This window comes from Setaria italica, chromosome IV (assembly GCF_000263155.2).
Source record: "Setaria italica strain Yugu1 chromosome IV, Setaria_italica_v2.0, whole genome shotgun sequence".
Taxonomy (NCBI): Eukaryota; Viridiplantae; Streptophyta; class Magnoliopsida; order Poales; family Poaceae; genus Setaria; species Setaria italica.
In genome coordinates this window covers 32,004,779-32,021,010 of record NC_028453.1, presented here as the reverse complement: position 1 = coordinate 32,021,010, position 16,232 = coordinate 32,004,779, and the positions used below count along the sequence as shown (strand labels likewise).

General features: G+C 42.8%; 1 protein-coding gene across 3 annotated transcripts; it reads right to left on the bottom strand.

Moving 5' to 3' along the window:
- Window positions 1-5,198: 5,198 nt before the first annotated feature.
- LOC101759319 (probable sucrose-phosphate synthase 3) lies at window positions 5,199-13,880 on the bottom strand. Of its 3 annotated transcripts, none has more exons than XM_004965700.4 (13): window positions 13,520-13,880; window positions 13,221-13,329; window positions 10,540-10,672; window positions 10,129-10,192; window positions 9,223-9,921; window positions 8,973-9,080; window positions 8,692-8,823; window positions 8,394-8,570; window positions 8,098-8,151; window positions 7,951-8,013; window positions 7,180-7,869; window positions 6,919-7,046; window positions 5,199-5,941 (listed from the first exon to the last, which is right to left on the bottom strand). In XM_004965700.4, the coding sequence occupies exons 1-13, from the start codon at window positions 13,763-13,765 to the stop codon at window positions 5,665-5,667; spliced, it is 2,880 nt and encodes a 959-aa protein (XP_004965757.1). In that variant the 5' UTR covers window positions 13,766-13,880; the 3' UTR covers window positions 5,199-5,664. The 3 variants fall into 3 exon arrangements, with proteins under 3 accessions (XP_004965757.1, XP_004965756.1, XP_022681551.1); XM_004965699.3 differs by having other exon boundaries at window positions 10,540-10,748; window positions 13,240-13,329; window positions 13,520-13,879; XM_022825816.1 differs by lacking the exon at window positions 13,520-13,880 and having other exon boundaries at window positions 10,540-10,748.
- Between the last annotated feature and the right edge of the window lie 2,352 nt (window positions 13,881-16,232).

Here is a 16,232-nt window from a genome sequence, read left to right as displayed (position 1 = left end):
CGGCCACGCACAAACTGAAGTTATTGTAGATGACAATGCCTTGTTTTTTTTTTGGCTGTGGTAACGTGCGTACACACGAGGGGGGAGGGGCTTGATTGCTTTGAAGGCGACATGGACAATACAGATACAGGTAGTACAGGTAGGGCAGGAGGACAACCACATCAACACTGTTGGGAAGGTGAATGGCAAGAACCCCCACATTAGTCATCTTTTTTCATTTTATTAAAAGGACAAAAAGGCAGGGGAACGGTAATAATCAAACAGTACCAGCAGAACAGTTTTCACTGGCATGTGGCCCCCGACCGATTCAATTCCGAAGGGCGGACCATTTGTAATCTCAGAGCAGCATCAATATGGTAGCAAGAAACTGCATCTCTCTTGCTACATTTCCCCCAAATTTCACTGTTTCTAATGTAGACTCATCACAAGATGCGCGTACTTTTGTGTTTGTGAATGCACAGATCCTTGCACCCAAACCCAAATTCAGAGAGCTGAAGAATTTTGCTGCGTTGTCCAGCTAATCGCATGCATCTTTGCCAATCTTAGTAACCTTTTACTTTCAAACAAATAGTTCCATGTCCCAGCAGTCAAAAAAGAAAAAGAAATGCTTGCAAATCCATCACGGTGGCCTTGCACGTACAGTTTGGTGGTTTTTGCTCGCCCTGGGCCACTTGAAAGTTGAAACCTCCGAGTTGACCCGTTCGTTGGAGCTCGTTGGTGTTTGCTGGCCACCCATCCATCCGTCCTCCCCAACCGCCGCAATGAATTCTCCAGCCAACGCGCGCCCCCGCTGCCAGGAACCTTGAGGCGCCCGCCCCTTCTCCTCTTCTTCCCGCTGTGGCGTGCGGGCAACCCCGTTGGAACGCCGAGAAACAGCGCGGCGGCCGACCCTCCTGGTTGGTTGGGAGCTCGCAACCAACCGCCTCCATCCATCGACCCGGCAAGGGATGATAGGATAGGCCGCGTTCCGACTGGGATCGGACCTGGAGACTGAGCTCTTCAAGTGGAGGCACGGTGTGGCCGTGTGACTCGATCGACGTGTGCCGGTGGAGGCTGGCTGGTGTTAGCTGAGGCTGAAAACGTGCGAGGTGAGGATCGCCGGGCCGCCGATCGGTGATGATTCGTGAATGATGGTCGATGAGGAGTGCACGAACAGGTCAGAGAGGCTTCGAGTTCAGTGATGCCGATGGGGAGGCTTTTAATTGAGTGTGCATGTGCTATTTTGATACAGGAAAAGATGGTTAAGGGTTAAGAGCATGTCCTGTACACATACACGCGTCTCGGCCTTTCTTGAAGCGTATTGTCAAGAACGAACTTCTAGCTAGGTCGTAGGATCCACTTTTTACTTGAAAGGAAGGATGGAATCATAGAATCAGATCGCAAATATTACAATATTGGGAAAAAAAATCTGCTCCATATAACAAAGAAAATATACTAACGATGAAGTCTACGATGTTGTTTTTGGTAAAGTTGAAGTTAAAACTATTTCACGTATTCATGCAAATTTCAATTCAACTCAATTGCAAACATTATTCAATCATAATTAAACATTTAAGAGGTCGTACTAATTAATTATCACATTACTTAACATATGAGTATATGGCAGGGTAAAAAGATGTCAGATTAAAATGGATAGACTTAAGTGCTCAAAATATTGTCCAATTTTATATGCTGACAAAGTTCGTTAAGAGGACCTAGATTCAATAGTATGATCTAGCGATCATCGTGGGATCGTAAAAGATCCTACATACACCAAAGATTATTGAACTATGAAATTCAAATCGACGAAAGGATAGGATTATAGACAGATTCTAAGGTCTGTATTGAGATCCTGACAACATTGGTGAGTTGGTGTGAATACAAGGGAAAAAATGAGGGCTTGTGGTTACTCATCTGGAAATGTAAAAGTATATATAGCGACATCCCCGTGTAAAATAAATGCCACCCTAAAATCCATGTAGCCAATGCTTTTAAACATTAGCCACGCATTTTAGATTTGTTTTGCGCTGGTGATATATTTCATCATGGAAAGAACTCATTTACGACTGTTTTACCATTTTTAGGATTTACGACTGTTTACTGTTATACTTACAGAATCAAAATGGAGAAAACACATATGCATGCTTAGGTCAGCTTGAACTTGTTCTGTTGCATGAAGTTGTGTACAGAAATGGCAACTGTTCCTCCTAATGAACAAGAAAGGCAGAAACAAACGAGCTCAGGTGTGCAACCCACATTTTCTTGGCCAACATTTTCTCCATCTAATAGACACCTAATGCATACCCATAGCTATCACGACTTTGACTCTGATATTATTCCATGCATGTGTTCGAAAAAAGCAGCCATATCACAATCGTTCCTGATATAGATGGCCAACCATAAACCAATAACCAATCAGTCCAACTGCTCTCCAGTTTTTTCGGAACTGGTATCGGTTACCATCAATATTAAACTCTTTAATACATTGGAAAAAGGCTAAACGAAACCATTCCATGAACTCAGATGAATAGGCAACATAAGACCAAAACAGGTCAAACCAATGGCAAAAGGAAGTAAAAATGTTAAGTGTTTTACTGAAAAGATGACCATGGATGTGATGGCAGCAGTTTCAGCCATATGGAGCAGAAAATTGGGGAATTTTGATTTGTTGAACTCAGCCTACATCACCCTCCTGCCAAAGAAGGAAGAGGCCACAAGTATTAGAGATTTCAGGATGATAAGCTTGGTTCATTCATTCGCCAAACCCATCATGAAAATCTTAGCTAACAGATTGGCAAGTCGGCTGGACCAGATGATCTCCCCCAATCAAAGTGCATTCATTAAAGGTCGTTTCATACATGATAACTTCATGCTAGTCCAACAAACTGCACATTTTTTCCATCACCAAAAACAATCCTGGATCTTGCTGAAACTTGATATAACAAAGGCTTTTGATTCAGTGTCATGGTCTTTTCTGTTGGAAGTCATGAAAAAATTGGGCTTTGGGCCGATCTGGTGTGACATCATTTGTGGACTTCTAGCCTCCTCATCCACACAGGTGCTGCTCAATGGTACTCCTAGAGAGAAAATTTTACATCGACGAGATCTTAGACAAGGTGATCCGCTGTCCCCAATGTTATTCATCTTGGTCATGGATGCCTTGTGCTACACGGTGAAAAAGGCTGCTGAGGAAGAAATACTACAACCTCTTGCTAGAAGGGCCCTACAACATCGGATATCCCTTTATGCAGACGATGTGGTGATATTTCTCCAGCCTTCAGCTAATGACATTGGTATCACATTGGACATATTACGTCTTTTTGGGGAAGCCTCAGGACTGAAGACCAATATACAGAAGAGCAATGTACTACAAATTCAATGCATAGATGAAGACAAGGAAAGAACATCTCCCCTACCAGTTGCTGAAATTTTCCTGCAAATACCTAGGAGTACCCAGTTGACAAGGGCTCAAATCCAACCAATCATCAATAGAATAGTAGACCAACTTCCTAGTTGGAAGGCTGATTTGTTAACAAGAGTAGGGAGAAAAATTCTTGTACAATGTGTGCTCACCTCTATGCTCTTGATCATGGCTTTGGACCTCCCACCTTGGGGCCTTAAAGCCATTAATAAGATCAGAAGAGGTTTTCTTTGGAAGGGGAGGAAAGATGTGAAAGGCGGACATTGCATGTGGCTTGGTCCAAGGTCACGCGCCCACCAGAGCTAGGAGGACTCGACATATCTCACATGCAGCATCTAGGTTGGGCTCTTAGAATGAGATAGCTTGGGTTGCAGAAAACAGAACGTAACAAGCCATGGGTTATCTTCCCTATTCAAGTTCACCACTCAGTCAAAGTGTTTTTCTCTATGGCCATCACTTCGGAAATTGGCAATGGCAAGAACACACTGTTCTGGATAGACAGGTGGTTGCATGGTCAAAGCCTAGATAAACTTGTCCCTCACCTCTTTGGCTCTGTATCCAAAAGAGCAAAGAAAAGATCCGTTTATGAGGCTCTTACAGGGAGGAGGTGGATATCGGATATACGAGGGGCACTCACAGTGGCTGTCTTGTCTAAATACCTTGGGCTATGGGATCTGCTCTCTAAGGTAGTACTGCAGCCAGAGGTAGAAGACCTGCACATATGGTGTTTCTCGACTTCAGGAAGATATTCAGCAAAATCAGCATATGAAGCCCTATTCATTGATGCCACTCAATTCAGACCTTATGAAAGGATTTGGAAGAGCCGGGCACCGAGCAACTGTAAATTTTTTATATGGCTAGTAGCACACAATAGATGTTGGACGGCCGATCATCTTGCCAAGAGAAATTTACCTCACCCTGAGCGTTGTTCATTGTGTGACCAAGAGAAGGAGATAATTAATCACCTGCTGGTCTCTTGTATGAAGACTCCTCAAGTATGGTTCAGCATACTTCACAGCGTTGGCTTGTAGACTTTAGCTCCACTGTTGGAAGATTCCTCCTTCGATGATTGGTGGGCAAGAGTGAGTGATAGAGTGGATGGTTAGGTGCAAAAGGGTCTTTTAACTCCATCATAATTCTGGTGGTCTGGTCTGTTTGGAACCAACGCAATCGTTATGTCTTTGATGGTCTACCACCTGATGTGAATGCAGTTCTATCTTTCATAAGAGATGATATGCACTTGTGGGGTTTGGCTAGGGCTCGGAATTTCGCATCTCCTCACCCTCGTACCGTAGCTTTATTTTTGTAGGTGTTTTTCTGGTTCAGTTTGGGTCACATCCGGCTAGAAAAACGAAGTGTAATAGTTTTTTTGTTAGTGTGGCGGTTTTCAGGTTGTTTTTTTTAAAAACCTGTGTAAATTTGCTCGGGTTCTATACACTTTCTCCTTCTTAATATATTGATATAATATATTGATATGCAACTCTCCTGCATGTTTGAGAAAAAAAAAGATAACCATGGAAGCAAGTGTTCATCCCTGGGATGGTGGTATGTACAAGAAGAAAAGCATATGCACATGGTGTAATTGTTGCAGCTACTACACCAAACATAGCAGCTGCTTTGAGTGCAAGTCATATCAACAATGATTTTTATGTAGATAATACAAGGGTTACATGATGAGGTCATAGTTTGGTGAGAGCACTACAGTTGCCACAATAATTTCATAACCACTACAGCAGCAGATAGATACAGTTATTAATCCTGTAACCACAAGCTGTTGGAAAAACACTCAAGAAAAACATTTTTTTGCATACTAATTCGTGAAAACAAAAAAAAGTTGTATATATGTATAATGCTCAATTATGTCACACAGTATTTACACAATTGTAAGGCACCCCTCCTAGAGCAAAAAAAGAGTTTAGAGGGTTGCACAGTAATCATTTGCTCAACTCTGAAGTGATGTAAAATTGTGAGCTCAGGCAGCTTTCGTATATTGGAAGCTTGTTTGCTGAAAATGCTTCCATAAGATGTTTTTACTATCGACATTTGAACAAATTTGTTTCATCTGTACAGCTCGATGTATCCATTAACACGCTCTTCACTCCAAAAATTCCAGTGTGAGGATCCAGGGGAATGTCAATCACAGCCCAAGCAGGGACCACAGACACTAAATGACTGGCAGGCAAAATCGGGCATTTCCAATAGAGTGGAAATGATAGTATTTGTATCGTATATTTGTATTAATAAAAAATAGATTGCACTTGGTGTCATTGTGTGGGTATACCAAGCTGTTGCATTGCTGACCTGATGTCACCACTGCTGAAACCCTCAATTCCAATTATATTTGAGCTATCAAGAGCAACAACGTCCTGTAAAGGGTACCTTCTGACCGTATGGATCCTATTTGCGGGAGTGTTGAATCCACCCTTAAGGATGATTGTCTTGTGAAGACCTCCAAACAGTTCTTCATAATCAGAATCACCAGTCTCACCAACGACAACCATAGCATCCGGCAACTCTATGCCCCAACGAATAGACAAATACCTATAAACAGAAAATTTTGTTACTAGGTTTGCACAGGTTCGATGCAAGGTGCATATGGAAATTGGAAATTAAATACATAAAACATTTCCGAATGACCCCAATGAAAAAGTACGGATGCCGCATCAATTTACATTTTAGTGATGTGAGGCAGTATTCACTATTGCAAAACAGTTGACGATTTTTGGCAGGTATAAAATATAGAAACATTCATTTTTTACCAAAAAAAAAAGCACCCCTTGTACCATCAACTTAAACACTCACTTAGCCAAATTGGTTTTTGCTCATCTGAATTTAAATTGGTTCACAGCTTAAACACCTATTTACATCTAAATTTAAACTGGTTCGCATCTTTAACACCTACTTACATCTGACCCTGACCCATTTTGACCAAGTTATAGTTTCCCTGCTATATTCTGGTAACCATCCAGTTCCTGACCATGTTCCAGCAAACTGATGGGTTATGAGACCAAGAAGGTGAGAGCCACCCCTAGTTTTGGTATAACCCTGGTTATAGATAATCAGCTGGAATCCAGAAAAAGCAATAAGGGAAGATTTCTCAGTCTCACTATATGTCTATTCTTCTATTGAAAGTATTTTATTGGAATAGACCATCCAAAGTGAAGGAGAATATTGCTCATTGCCATCACAATGATTGCCAAGTTAATCAATAGAATCCAGTGTGGCCTTGAAATGTGGTCTCTGGCGCTACAGATCATTGTCACAGTTGATGGTATCTTCAATTGGCACCTTTTTGTGATAGCAATGATATAATTTCTCATAAAAAGAGGGGAAATCTGCATCTTGGAAATTTATTTCTTTTAAATAAAAGAAGTCTAAATTTATTTCTTTTAAATAAAAGAAGTCTTCGCGTTCAATTATGCTGCAACTAATTTGCAACAGAAAAGATAAATGATTCTTCTAGAAAAAAGGGAACATTTAATAAATAGTAGAACAATGAAGAAAATCAAGCACCAGACCTTAGAGCCTGAGATCGTGATGCATGAATTGGAATCACAGATAGCCTAGTAGCACCATGGTTATACAGAGCATGACATCGCAGTGACTGGATTCTCATCAACTTTTGCAGTTCCTTCAACGGAGGCAACTACAATATATAAATATAAACAAAGTTAAAAACAAAAATATAATGAACTGTAATAAAGCAACGAATCCGAATGGCCCAAATAATGAGAGTAAATTTTCAACCAAACGCTAGAAAATTCTGGAAAGAAGCTTACATGGTTTGGATTAACCACTCTAAATGCAAGACAGTATGTTGAAGAGTGTTCTGAATCTTCAAAGATGACTTGCTTTTCAGTTCTTCCCCTTCTCTCTACCACTGAAGAAGCCCACTTAACCAAGTACTTCCTTAAACCCTCCCCTCCCCAACGATACTCGATATGTGATCGGTAATTATTGTCCAGTGCAAATGTAACATGGGAATTATTTGGCAGTGAAGGATAATAAATATCACTCCCACTATTGCATATGAAGGCATCAAAATCTGTAGGGTGCATGCCTGTGCATTTTATTAGAGAACGTAGTTCTGCTATCGTCAATGAAGTCGACAGCACAAAACCTGTTGAACCTGACAAAGTACCAGTGCGTGTAGCCTCAATAGAATTTCTGATGATTTGGACTAAATCTTCCTTGCTAACAGAGTCTACAGCAATAACAAGGATATGCTTCCTGCAGTTCACAGGCACCTTCTGTTCTTCTTTGTTTCCAAAAGCAGGATGTCTTGGGCCAAGAGTTAATATCCTTGACAAGTAATTCTTGCAATGTTCAGGCCAAGAAAATTGGTGTATATTTTTCAGCCCATTCTCTCGACATCTTGACCAAAACTGCTTTTCAGAAAGCATCTTGTAGAGGGCATCTGCGATTGAATGCTGATCATGAGGATCAACAAGGAGACCATTGTCCAGAACCTGCGAGCAAAGATCCAGTCAGTTACAGCTGTAAGTTGGTAAGATATTAATTCAAGAAATGGTACAATGTGATTCATGAACCTGATGGATTTCAACAGGAGCCCCATTTTTTGTTGCAATTACAGGCAACCCATGCATGGCAGCCTTCACACCAAATGAACAGACAGGTGGTAAGGATGCAGAAATGATATGGCTACAAAAATGAATTTCAATTTCAATAGTTATTACCTCTATCAATGTGACACCAAATTGTTCAAAGTAAGCAACATTTACAAAAGCACCCTGCCGATGTTCAACAGATGATGTCAGCATTGATGTACATATAAAAAGAAAACTTGTACAGGTGAATGCCACTTAAAATAAGAAAACAGCTACTGTATTGCACACTTGGATATAATCATGAATACTTGTCGGAAGAAAATCAAACCAGATAGATATCAAAGGCAAGCACTTCAAGTTCTTGACATTCAAAAGGAAAAAGAAAGTACGGCATCACCAATTTTTCTTCGGTAAAAACAGTATACCTTTGTTCTTGCTGCTAAACGATAAATATCAGGAACTTCAGAGTTCTTGTGATGCTTTGGGTATGCCACTTGACCATATAAATCATATTCATCAATCAATGTAAGCACTGATGTCAAAACAGCCGCACTGACTTTATTCATTTTGGAAATAGCCTCACGGTTACCCATTATCAATGTCTGGAATGCAAAATCAAAAGGTAAAGGAAAAGAGTGTCAAAGTTCAGCTTTAATGCACTTATGATATTAAAACATGATATGTCCCAAACACGAAAATGTTAGGTTCTCAGTCTTATCTTACAAGATTAGCAAGTTCCCTCAATGCATGACATTCACCAAATGCCTTCACAAGTGTTGTAATATTCTTTTCAGCATATGGACGGGCAATAGCCAGAATCATAGGTTTCCTAGGATTTGTGAAGAATCGCATTATCTGCCACAACACACATATCATCAGCATACAAACTTTAAAAAGAACATAGGGTTAAAAGGAATACATTAGTCATGTTAATATCAATTATTGAATAAGTCAAATAAAAAGTGAGATCTTGCATGTACAAATCTGAAGATAAATTTCACGACCTCAAACCAAATGGATGGATCCTCAGAGGCTGGAGATGGGCTATCTTCATCTCCATACAAATCAAAATCATTAATCATGTGGCCAAATTCAACACCTGGAGGAATTATCTGCAGAGCAAGTAATACAGAACTAAAGTATTTTAAACTTCTATAATAGATAAAAAAAACAGCAAGCTTTCAAGAAAATATAGTTGACATAAATGCTAGTAATAATTGATTGTTCAAGGACAGAGTAATAATGTTTACTTACAACCATACGAGGCATATAGCGACCATAACAGTTAGCACCACGCTTGACTAGCGCACGGAGCTTCCTTGCAAGCATGACCTCAAAACCATCATACAAGTTCCACTGCTCTTCTATCTCTTGCCTTGTGCTTGCGATAACTATTTCAGATGCATCAAGGGACAACTCCTCTGCCTCAATTCGGCGCATTATTTTGTACGTCATGTTTATTTGTTCCCTCGTCTGTCTCCCTTGCTTGAGAAGCCCTTCCAACTTATCTTTCCCAAGAAAATGCCCCGTAAACACCATGGGAACATTAAGTGCTCCAGATAGTAGGGTAGCAGCAACTCCTGCACTGGCATAATGGCCATGAATCACAGCAGGCCACACTGGACAACCACTGCCAATTTCTTCACCTATTGTTTTTGACATCCGCACTACATGACCCAGTGCACCATCAACAAATTCTTGAATGAAAGGCCAGATATTTTCTTTAGCTAGATGCTTGTCTTTGGGGCCAAATGGTATTCTGACGATATGTGCACCACTGTTCTCTCCTCTTTCACATTTTAAGTTCTTGAAGCTTGTCGAAGCCAGCATCTCATCTCGTTCACCGTAGCCACGATCAAAATTTGGGGCTAAGATTTGTCTTGTTAATAGATCAACCCGGTAAACTCCCGGAGATGAACTTAATGCTTTAGCAAGCTCCACGACATATTTGACCTATGAAACAACAGCACACAGCGGGTGCAAATGAAATTATGTCCTTTTATGATATTCTTTTAGTGGATATTTTCGAAGGATCAAATGCAAGTAAGCAAGTGACAGCGGCTCCCCTTAATTATAGTGTATGGTTTGAGTTATTCACTCTTAAGAAAGAAATGCACTTTTGTTTGGTTCTATAATAAAAAACACTGGTAATACTATTACCTGGCCACCAGTATCTGAATCACGGCCAAGCTCCATATTCTCTCCACGAATCAGGCCATGGAGGCTACAGCACAATACATCATAACACAAATTCAATGGCAAATAGATTTCAATACAAATACCAACAAGCCAAAGGATTAGATCATATTTAAACTGGACTATATGGACAAACATGTGAAACCACCGACTCTAAGAATACTATAAACAGTGTGTTCTGTTCAGGTTAGGAAACTGATTTCCTTGTGCGAACAAATTTCTTCAATTTGTTGTAGGTCATTTTGTAACAAATATGAATAGCATCACATTACATGATGAGTTAGTCACATGCAACTTAATCAATTTGTAACATGTACTTTACATAAAAGTATTAAAAAATATACAGTAGAAATTGTTAATTAAGATACTCCATACCTGATCAACACTATGTATAGCTTGTCAAATGAACTGATCTTAGGTGTGTTCCCAGTTGTGCTGTCGCCATAGGCAACAGATGGATCGCCAGCATCCTCTCCCTTCACTCCTTCAAAGAGATCTTCAGACATATCTGCAGTAGCATCATTTCGTTGCTTCTCAGTCTCTAGACGGCGTTTTGACAAGCGATTGGCTTCCTCTTTCTCAAACTGAATTTTTAAACATTTATGTAACAAAGAAACACTACATTAAATGGAAGAGATAGAAGTTCAAATGTAAGTGATGAAGTAATCATCACAGAAGGTGGAAATGTAAAAATAAACTGGACAACAAATCTGCATTTCACGATAACTTATCAGACTAAAAGTCAAAATACCCAATGCACCAAGTGCACAAAAAAAATCTTGCTTATAGTGCTTAATGCAGTTGTCATCCAGCCAGTGGATTGCGCAGGAACAATAACGTTTATCTTGTATCCATATATCCCAAGCAGTCCAGACTCCAGATCATCTAAGACCTTGGTGTCTGTACTGCTGGTAACTAAAAGGAACTGCAAATTCATAAGAAAAAGGAGGAAAATGGCTATGTAGCATCTGAAGATTGACACTTTAGACAAATACCACAAGAAGGGTTCCATACACTCTAATACCACCCATTAGTCCTTTTTTCATCCCATCAACTTAAAGCACATTTGTTGTTTAGGACATCATTTTGACCCTGCAGCTATTTTCTTACAAGTCGTTGAATACACTCATTTGTACTTTGGCCGGCACAGATGCAAAAGATCCCAAGCACTGGTGGCAGGAGGTAACAGTAACTAGGATGGCAAACGGCATAAGGCAAGAGACTTCATCAGGTGGGAGGAGCTCCTTAGTGATACAATTAACGCCACTGTTGACACTGAGGTGCCTCACCCTCAAATACCCCAATTGCGATAATGAAGTTCGCCACCTTGCTAAAGTAGTAAAAGTTTAATCCATCGTATCCTCCTAGTTGCGTACAATAGGACAAATTTTTATTATATTCTTTCCCACCTGCTAGTAGGTCAAAAACCCCAGTTTGGAGGCTTAGGTTTGGTGAAGACCAAAGAGTAAGGGCGATCTTGGAAGTTTAGGTAGGTCTTTACTATCTGTTGATCTTAAGAATGTGAAAATTTGGAGAAAGTCTAGTGGATGTTAACATAGTGGTAAAAGACTGACATACTGAGCAGAATTAAAATGTGCCAAAATCTTTCAACAGTGCATTGATAATGTGTTATGGAAGCTATATAGACAATTTTTCCCAAAATGAATCTTTGGCACATTAAAATCCAAATTCGCAGTGAAGACCTTGAAATAAGGTGTACACAAAAGTTGCTTTGCGTGAATGTCCTTCAGTTGAAAGTTCCACTTCAGCTTGTTCATCCAAACAAATATCAAATTATAGGTTTAGGGGAGTGTAAATGGAACACCCAATATACTTCCTGGGAGCGGATACAAATTGGCAACCAGGAATGGAGAAGACCATCGAGAATGTTTCCAGATTTTTTTTTGGTTGCCGTGTTTTCTTAGCCTACTACAGATTTAAATCTTTAGTCTCTTTCAACCACATGAGGCACACCTTGGCTGCTTTGTGGGCATTGAATGATGAATAGACTTAAGGGGCAGAATTAAATGCAGAAGTAGCAACTGATGGAATTGATAGAAGAAAATGGAATATTAAGATTTGAGAGTAAAACAGAGAAATTTAGTCTTGGTAGATAAACTTCTTGGCTTTTGAGTTTTTTTCCCAACACTTCTTGGCTTTTTAAGAGGTCATAGTACAGAAACAACCTAAATGGACCTGACACTCCTGCCAAACACAATATCCGGTGCATTTCTCTATAATTTTCTATTAGCAAAAGAAAAATGTCCTTTTCAGAATAATTTGGAGAACACCACGTGGCCTGCACTCTATTACCAACATGAGTATGCAGTTATTACATATTTTCCAAAGGAAAAGGAATATTATTCCATTGCCAGCAGCAGTATTGCGGATTTAGGTGACACTGATAGCAGTAAAACGCACTTTTGCTCCATCTAGCTAGATCTATAGAGTTTCGAGCTAAATTTCACCAGTCTCACTTTATCTGTTAGTATCGCCACTGCTGAAAACAAAAACAGACTTGTACGAGTGGCTGCTTAGTAGAAAGATTTGCAGTGCAGTGCGTCCTATTCTGGAATTAGTTTGATCAATCAGCACATGGTGATTATAACAGTATTTCCGTACATCTGTAAGGGAAGTGCTGATCGCCTGTATGCTCTTCACATTATACCACTTTATAAAGCAAATTTGATAGTATGACAAGTTACCAAGGGGAAAAGATGGCGAACAGGAGGCAAGGTGATGATATAATAGCTGATTTAAATAACCAAATTACTCATGGAGCTTAAAAGGCTTGGTATATTGTTCCACATCATTGTGACACTTCTTCCTCAATATCGCTCATCAAGAGAAATGAGCACTCGACTGATGCATTCTATCAAACAGATCCTGATGCTCTCTAAAATGCACCTAAGCCAACATCAATCCCAGTCCCAACTAAACGCCAATCTAACCCACGGCTCTTTCCGCAGCCCAATACGCGGATTGAGTTATCAAAACATCCCCTCGCACCGTATCAGGAACATAACAAGCAGCACGAAGAGAGAGAAGAAACGAACCAAGAGCGAAAAGGCGCACCTCCTTCTTCTTCCTGGCGAGGTTCCAGATCCTCCAGGTCATGTTCTCCAGGCGCGTGTTCTTCTCCTGCGGGCTCCGCATCGCGTTCGCCTGCGCCCACCCACCACGTGCACGCGCGGTCACACACAACACACAGATCGATCAGCACATCCCGCGGATCGCCAGCGAAGGGAGAACGGCAGCGAGCAGGGGAGCCAGGGATTCGGAGCGCGTGCTCGCCCTCCACCCGCAGCGCACGCTGGGGGAAGGAGGATCGGAGCCGCGCCGCGAGAGCACGTACCCGGAGCCAGGTCTTGTAGAGGTCGGTCTCGTCGTAGCCGGTGATGACCTCCTCGACGAAGTAGCGGGCGGGGGAGAAGTGGCCGCGCTCGCGGAGGAGCAGCGAGGGCCGGTCCCCGTACCCGCCGCCTCCGCCTCCTCCCCCGCCCCGGCCCCTGGCGGCGCCGGCGCCGGCGCCCGTGGCGCCCTTGCCGGCATCGAGGATGGCGTCGAGGTAGCTGTTGATCCAGTTGTCGTTGCCGTACATCGCCGTCGAAATCGAGGCGAATGAGGGCGCGCGGCGGGTGCGGGGTTGGGGGTGAGGGGGAAGTGGTGGTGGTGGCGACGAGGGCGGCGACGAGAAAGAGAAAGAAGAGAGAGAAACGGAAATGGAAAAGAAATGGGCAATGGAATTGGAAATGGGTTGTGGTATATCGCCTTCCCCCCGGATCGCCAGCGGCCACTCCACCGGGCCGAGTGCCGTGTGATCCTGGCCGTTGGGTCCGGACCCAACGGTGCAGTACCGATCGTATCTCAGTGGCCGTCCTTTTTGCAATTCAGTTTCTCAAGAAGAAAAGCTCATTCATTCAAATTCACAAGAAATTTAACAGGCAGTTGAAATACTAGTTTGCAATAATTCCATCTGGTCGTATCTTTGGTTTTTCGAAAGACCCATCCTAGCCGGGCGGCGTCCTCTCCCCATACACGATAATGCGTTCAAATGATATCCTGAGAATTTCAATTGACCTCCAGGAGAAGAGATTCTCGCGCGCTACTTGGTGGGCCAGCTGGATTGTTCGAGAACTCTACCAGTACGAGATGGGCATTTAATCATGTTCGTTTCACAAAGTCTATGCCATGCTCTGCAGGAAAAGGCATTTCGGCGAGACCATTTAATTTGCTCTACGTAAAGTCACGAAAAGCTTTTTTCAAAAAAAATAATAAACGTCATGAAATCATGATATATTCCGCAAAAGGGAAATTGAATGCGCGCCTGACCTTAGGACGCTTTCTCCCCCAGCTTTGTACGGATTCGGAAACCTTGCAGGCTTCAGGTCAGGCGTGACCGGGGCAACGGCACAGCATCGTTTACCTTTCCCGCTTGCCGAGGCAATTGAATTTGACCTGCTGCTGCAGCAGCAGGGCTCTCTGCCTCTCTTGCCGTCAGAGACCATCATGCCACCAACAGGGCAACGGGGGTTTGGAAAGACGAGTCTGATTCGGCATTGACGCAATTTTAATCATGTTCGCTCTACCGATCGGTCAACTCTGAACGACTACACATGATTACAATACCATACGCTATGCGATGTACTAGTATTTACGTAACGTTTTGATGTTCTTTCACGGCTCGAGGGGACAAGGCGTTATTTCAGCTAGAGCCGCGTTCGAGCACATGTCAGCAAAAATCACTGAAAAAATCGAGATACCATGCAGACGTTAACTTCGAACTCCAAGAGGATTTCAAAAAGGGACAAAGGAATTGAATTGTATCCTACGGAACCACCTCCTACGCGGCTGCAAGCAAAAGCAACCGCGGTCCGAGCGATCCTAGCTGTCGCCATCCCCGGCCTCGTTTATTGCCCCACTTGCCGTTGTCCGGGCGCACCCCGCTGACGCGGCGGCAGTCGGTCCCTGTCCGCGCCCGCACGGCGCCCTTACCGTGCGCCAAGCGACGGCGGCGGCGGCGGCGGCCGCCGGAGCCCGCCCGGCGGCGCTGTCAGGTACGCGGTCCGCCTCGCCGGTGACGCGATTCTCCGCCCGCGAGGTCACTCGTGGTGTCCGGTGATCTTCGTGTGGAGTGATCCGAGTCACCGTGATCGAAGCTCTGAGCTGCCCTGACCATGTGGAGTGGAGTACGGGCTGGGCTCAGCTATACCATCACCTGCTGTGGGGTGATTTTATTAATGCCCGTGCTTATCCTGAAGGAATATTAGCATACTAGGAAGGAAGGAAACCTGATTAGATTAGGTGTGATCTCCTCCTGTACAGCTTGGATTTAGTGTAGTTTATCTCTCCGTGGCAGTTGGATTTGCTCTTGGTTGGAGATGAACTTTCCCGTCTGGCCGTCTCGTGAGACTGCTTGTGGCGATGGGGATTTCTATTCTTGGGAGAGTCGCTCTCCTGGCGCGACCCTTTTTTTTTTTTTTGGCCACGTCGATCGCGAAGCGCACTATCCCACTTGCCGGTCTTAAATTCTTGGGATCAAGTTTTTGAACCACTGGTAGGATCGGCTGTGTTTCAGCTTTTTTCAGTTTTTTTCTTTGTTCAAAAAAACTTTTTTTTCAGATTTCCAGAGGGGCAGAAAAGAGGGCTTTCTTTGTGACACGAATTCAATTAACTTTATTCGAATAGTAAAGCGAGAGCACGTAGATTCTGACTGTGATGCGGATGACGAGGTGACAGGCAGTAGATTATGACTCTGTCTGACGTGGACACGATTCGGTGAGACGGCAGAGAGCCATTCAGGTGACGCGTGACCAATACAAGAAAGACACCGAATGGCTGGGCAGAGAACGTAGATTAAGAGATGTGGAAACCCGAAAGCTACCGGTCAAGTAGGACTAGTCCGTCATTACCAATTCCGGGGTTGGCTGCCTTCATGGGATTGGGCCAGGTCTCTCTGGATTTAAGAAATGGCCTAGTTGACCTACTGCACTTGGCGCCTGCCCGTTTCTCGATGGAACGGGTAGCACCAGCATGTGTTGTCCACATCAGCTCGTAACCCGGTGATG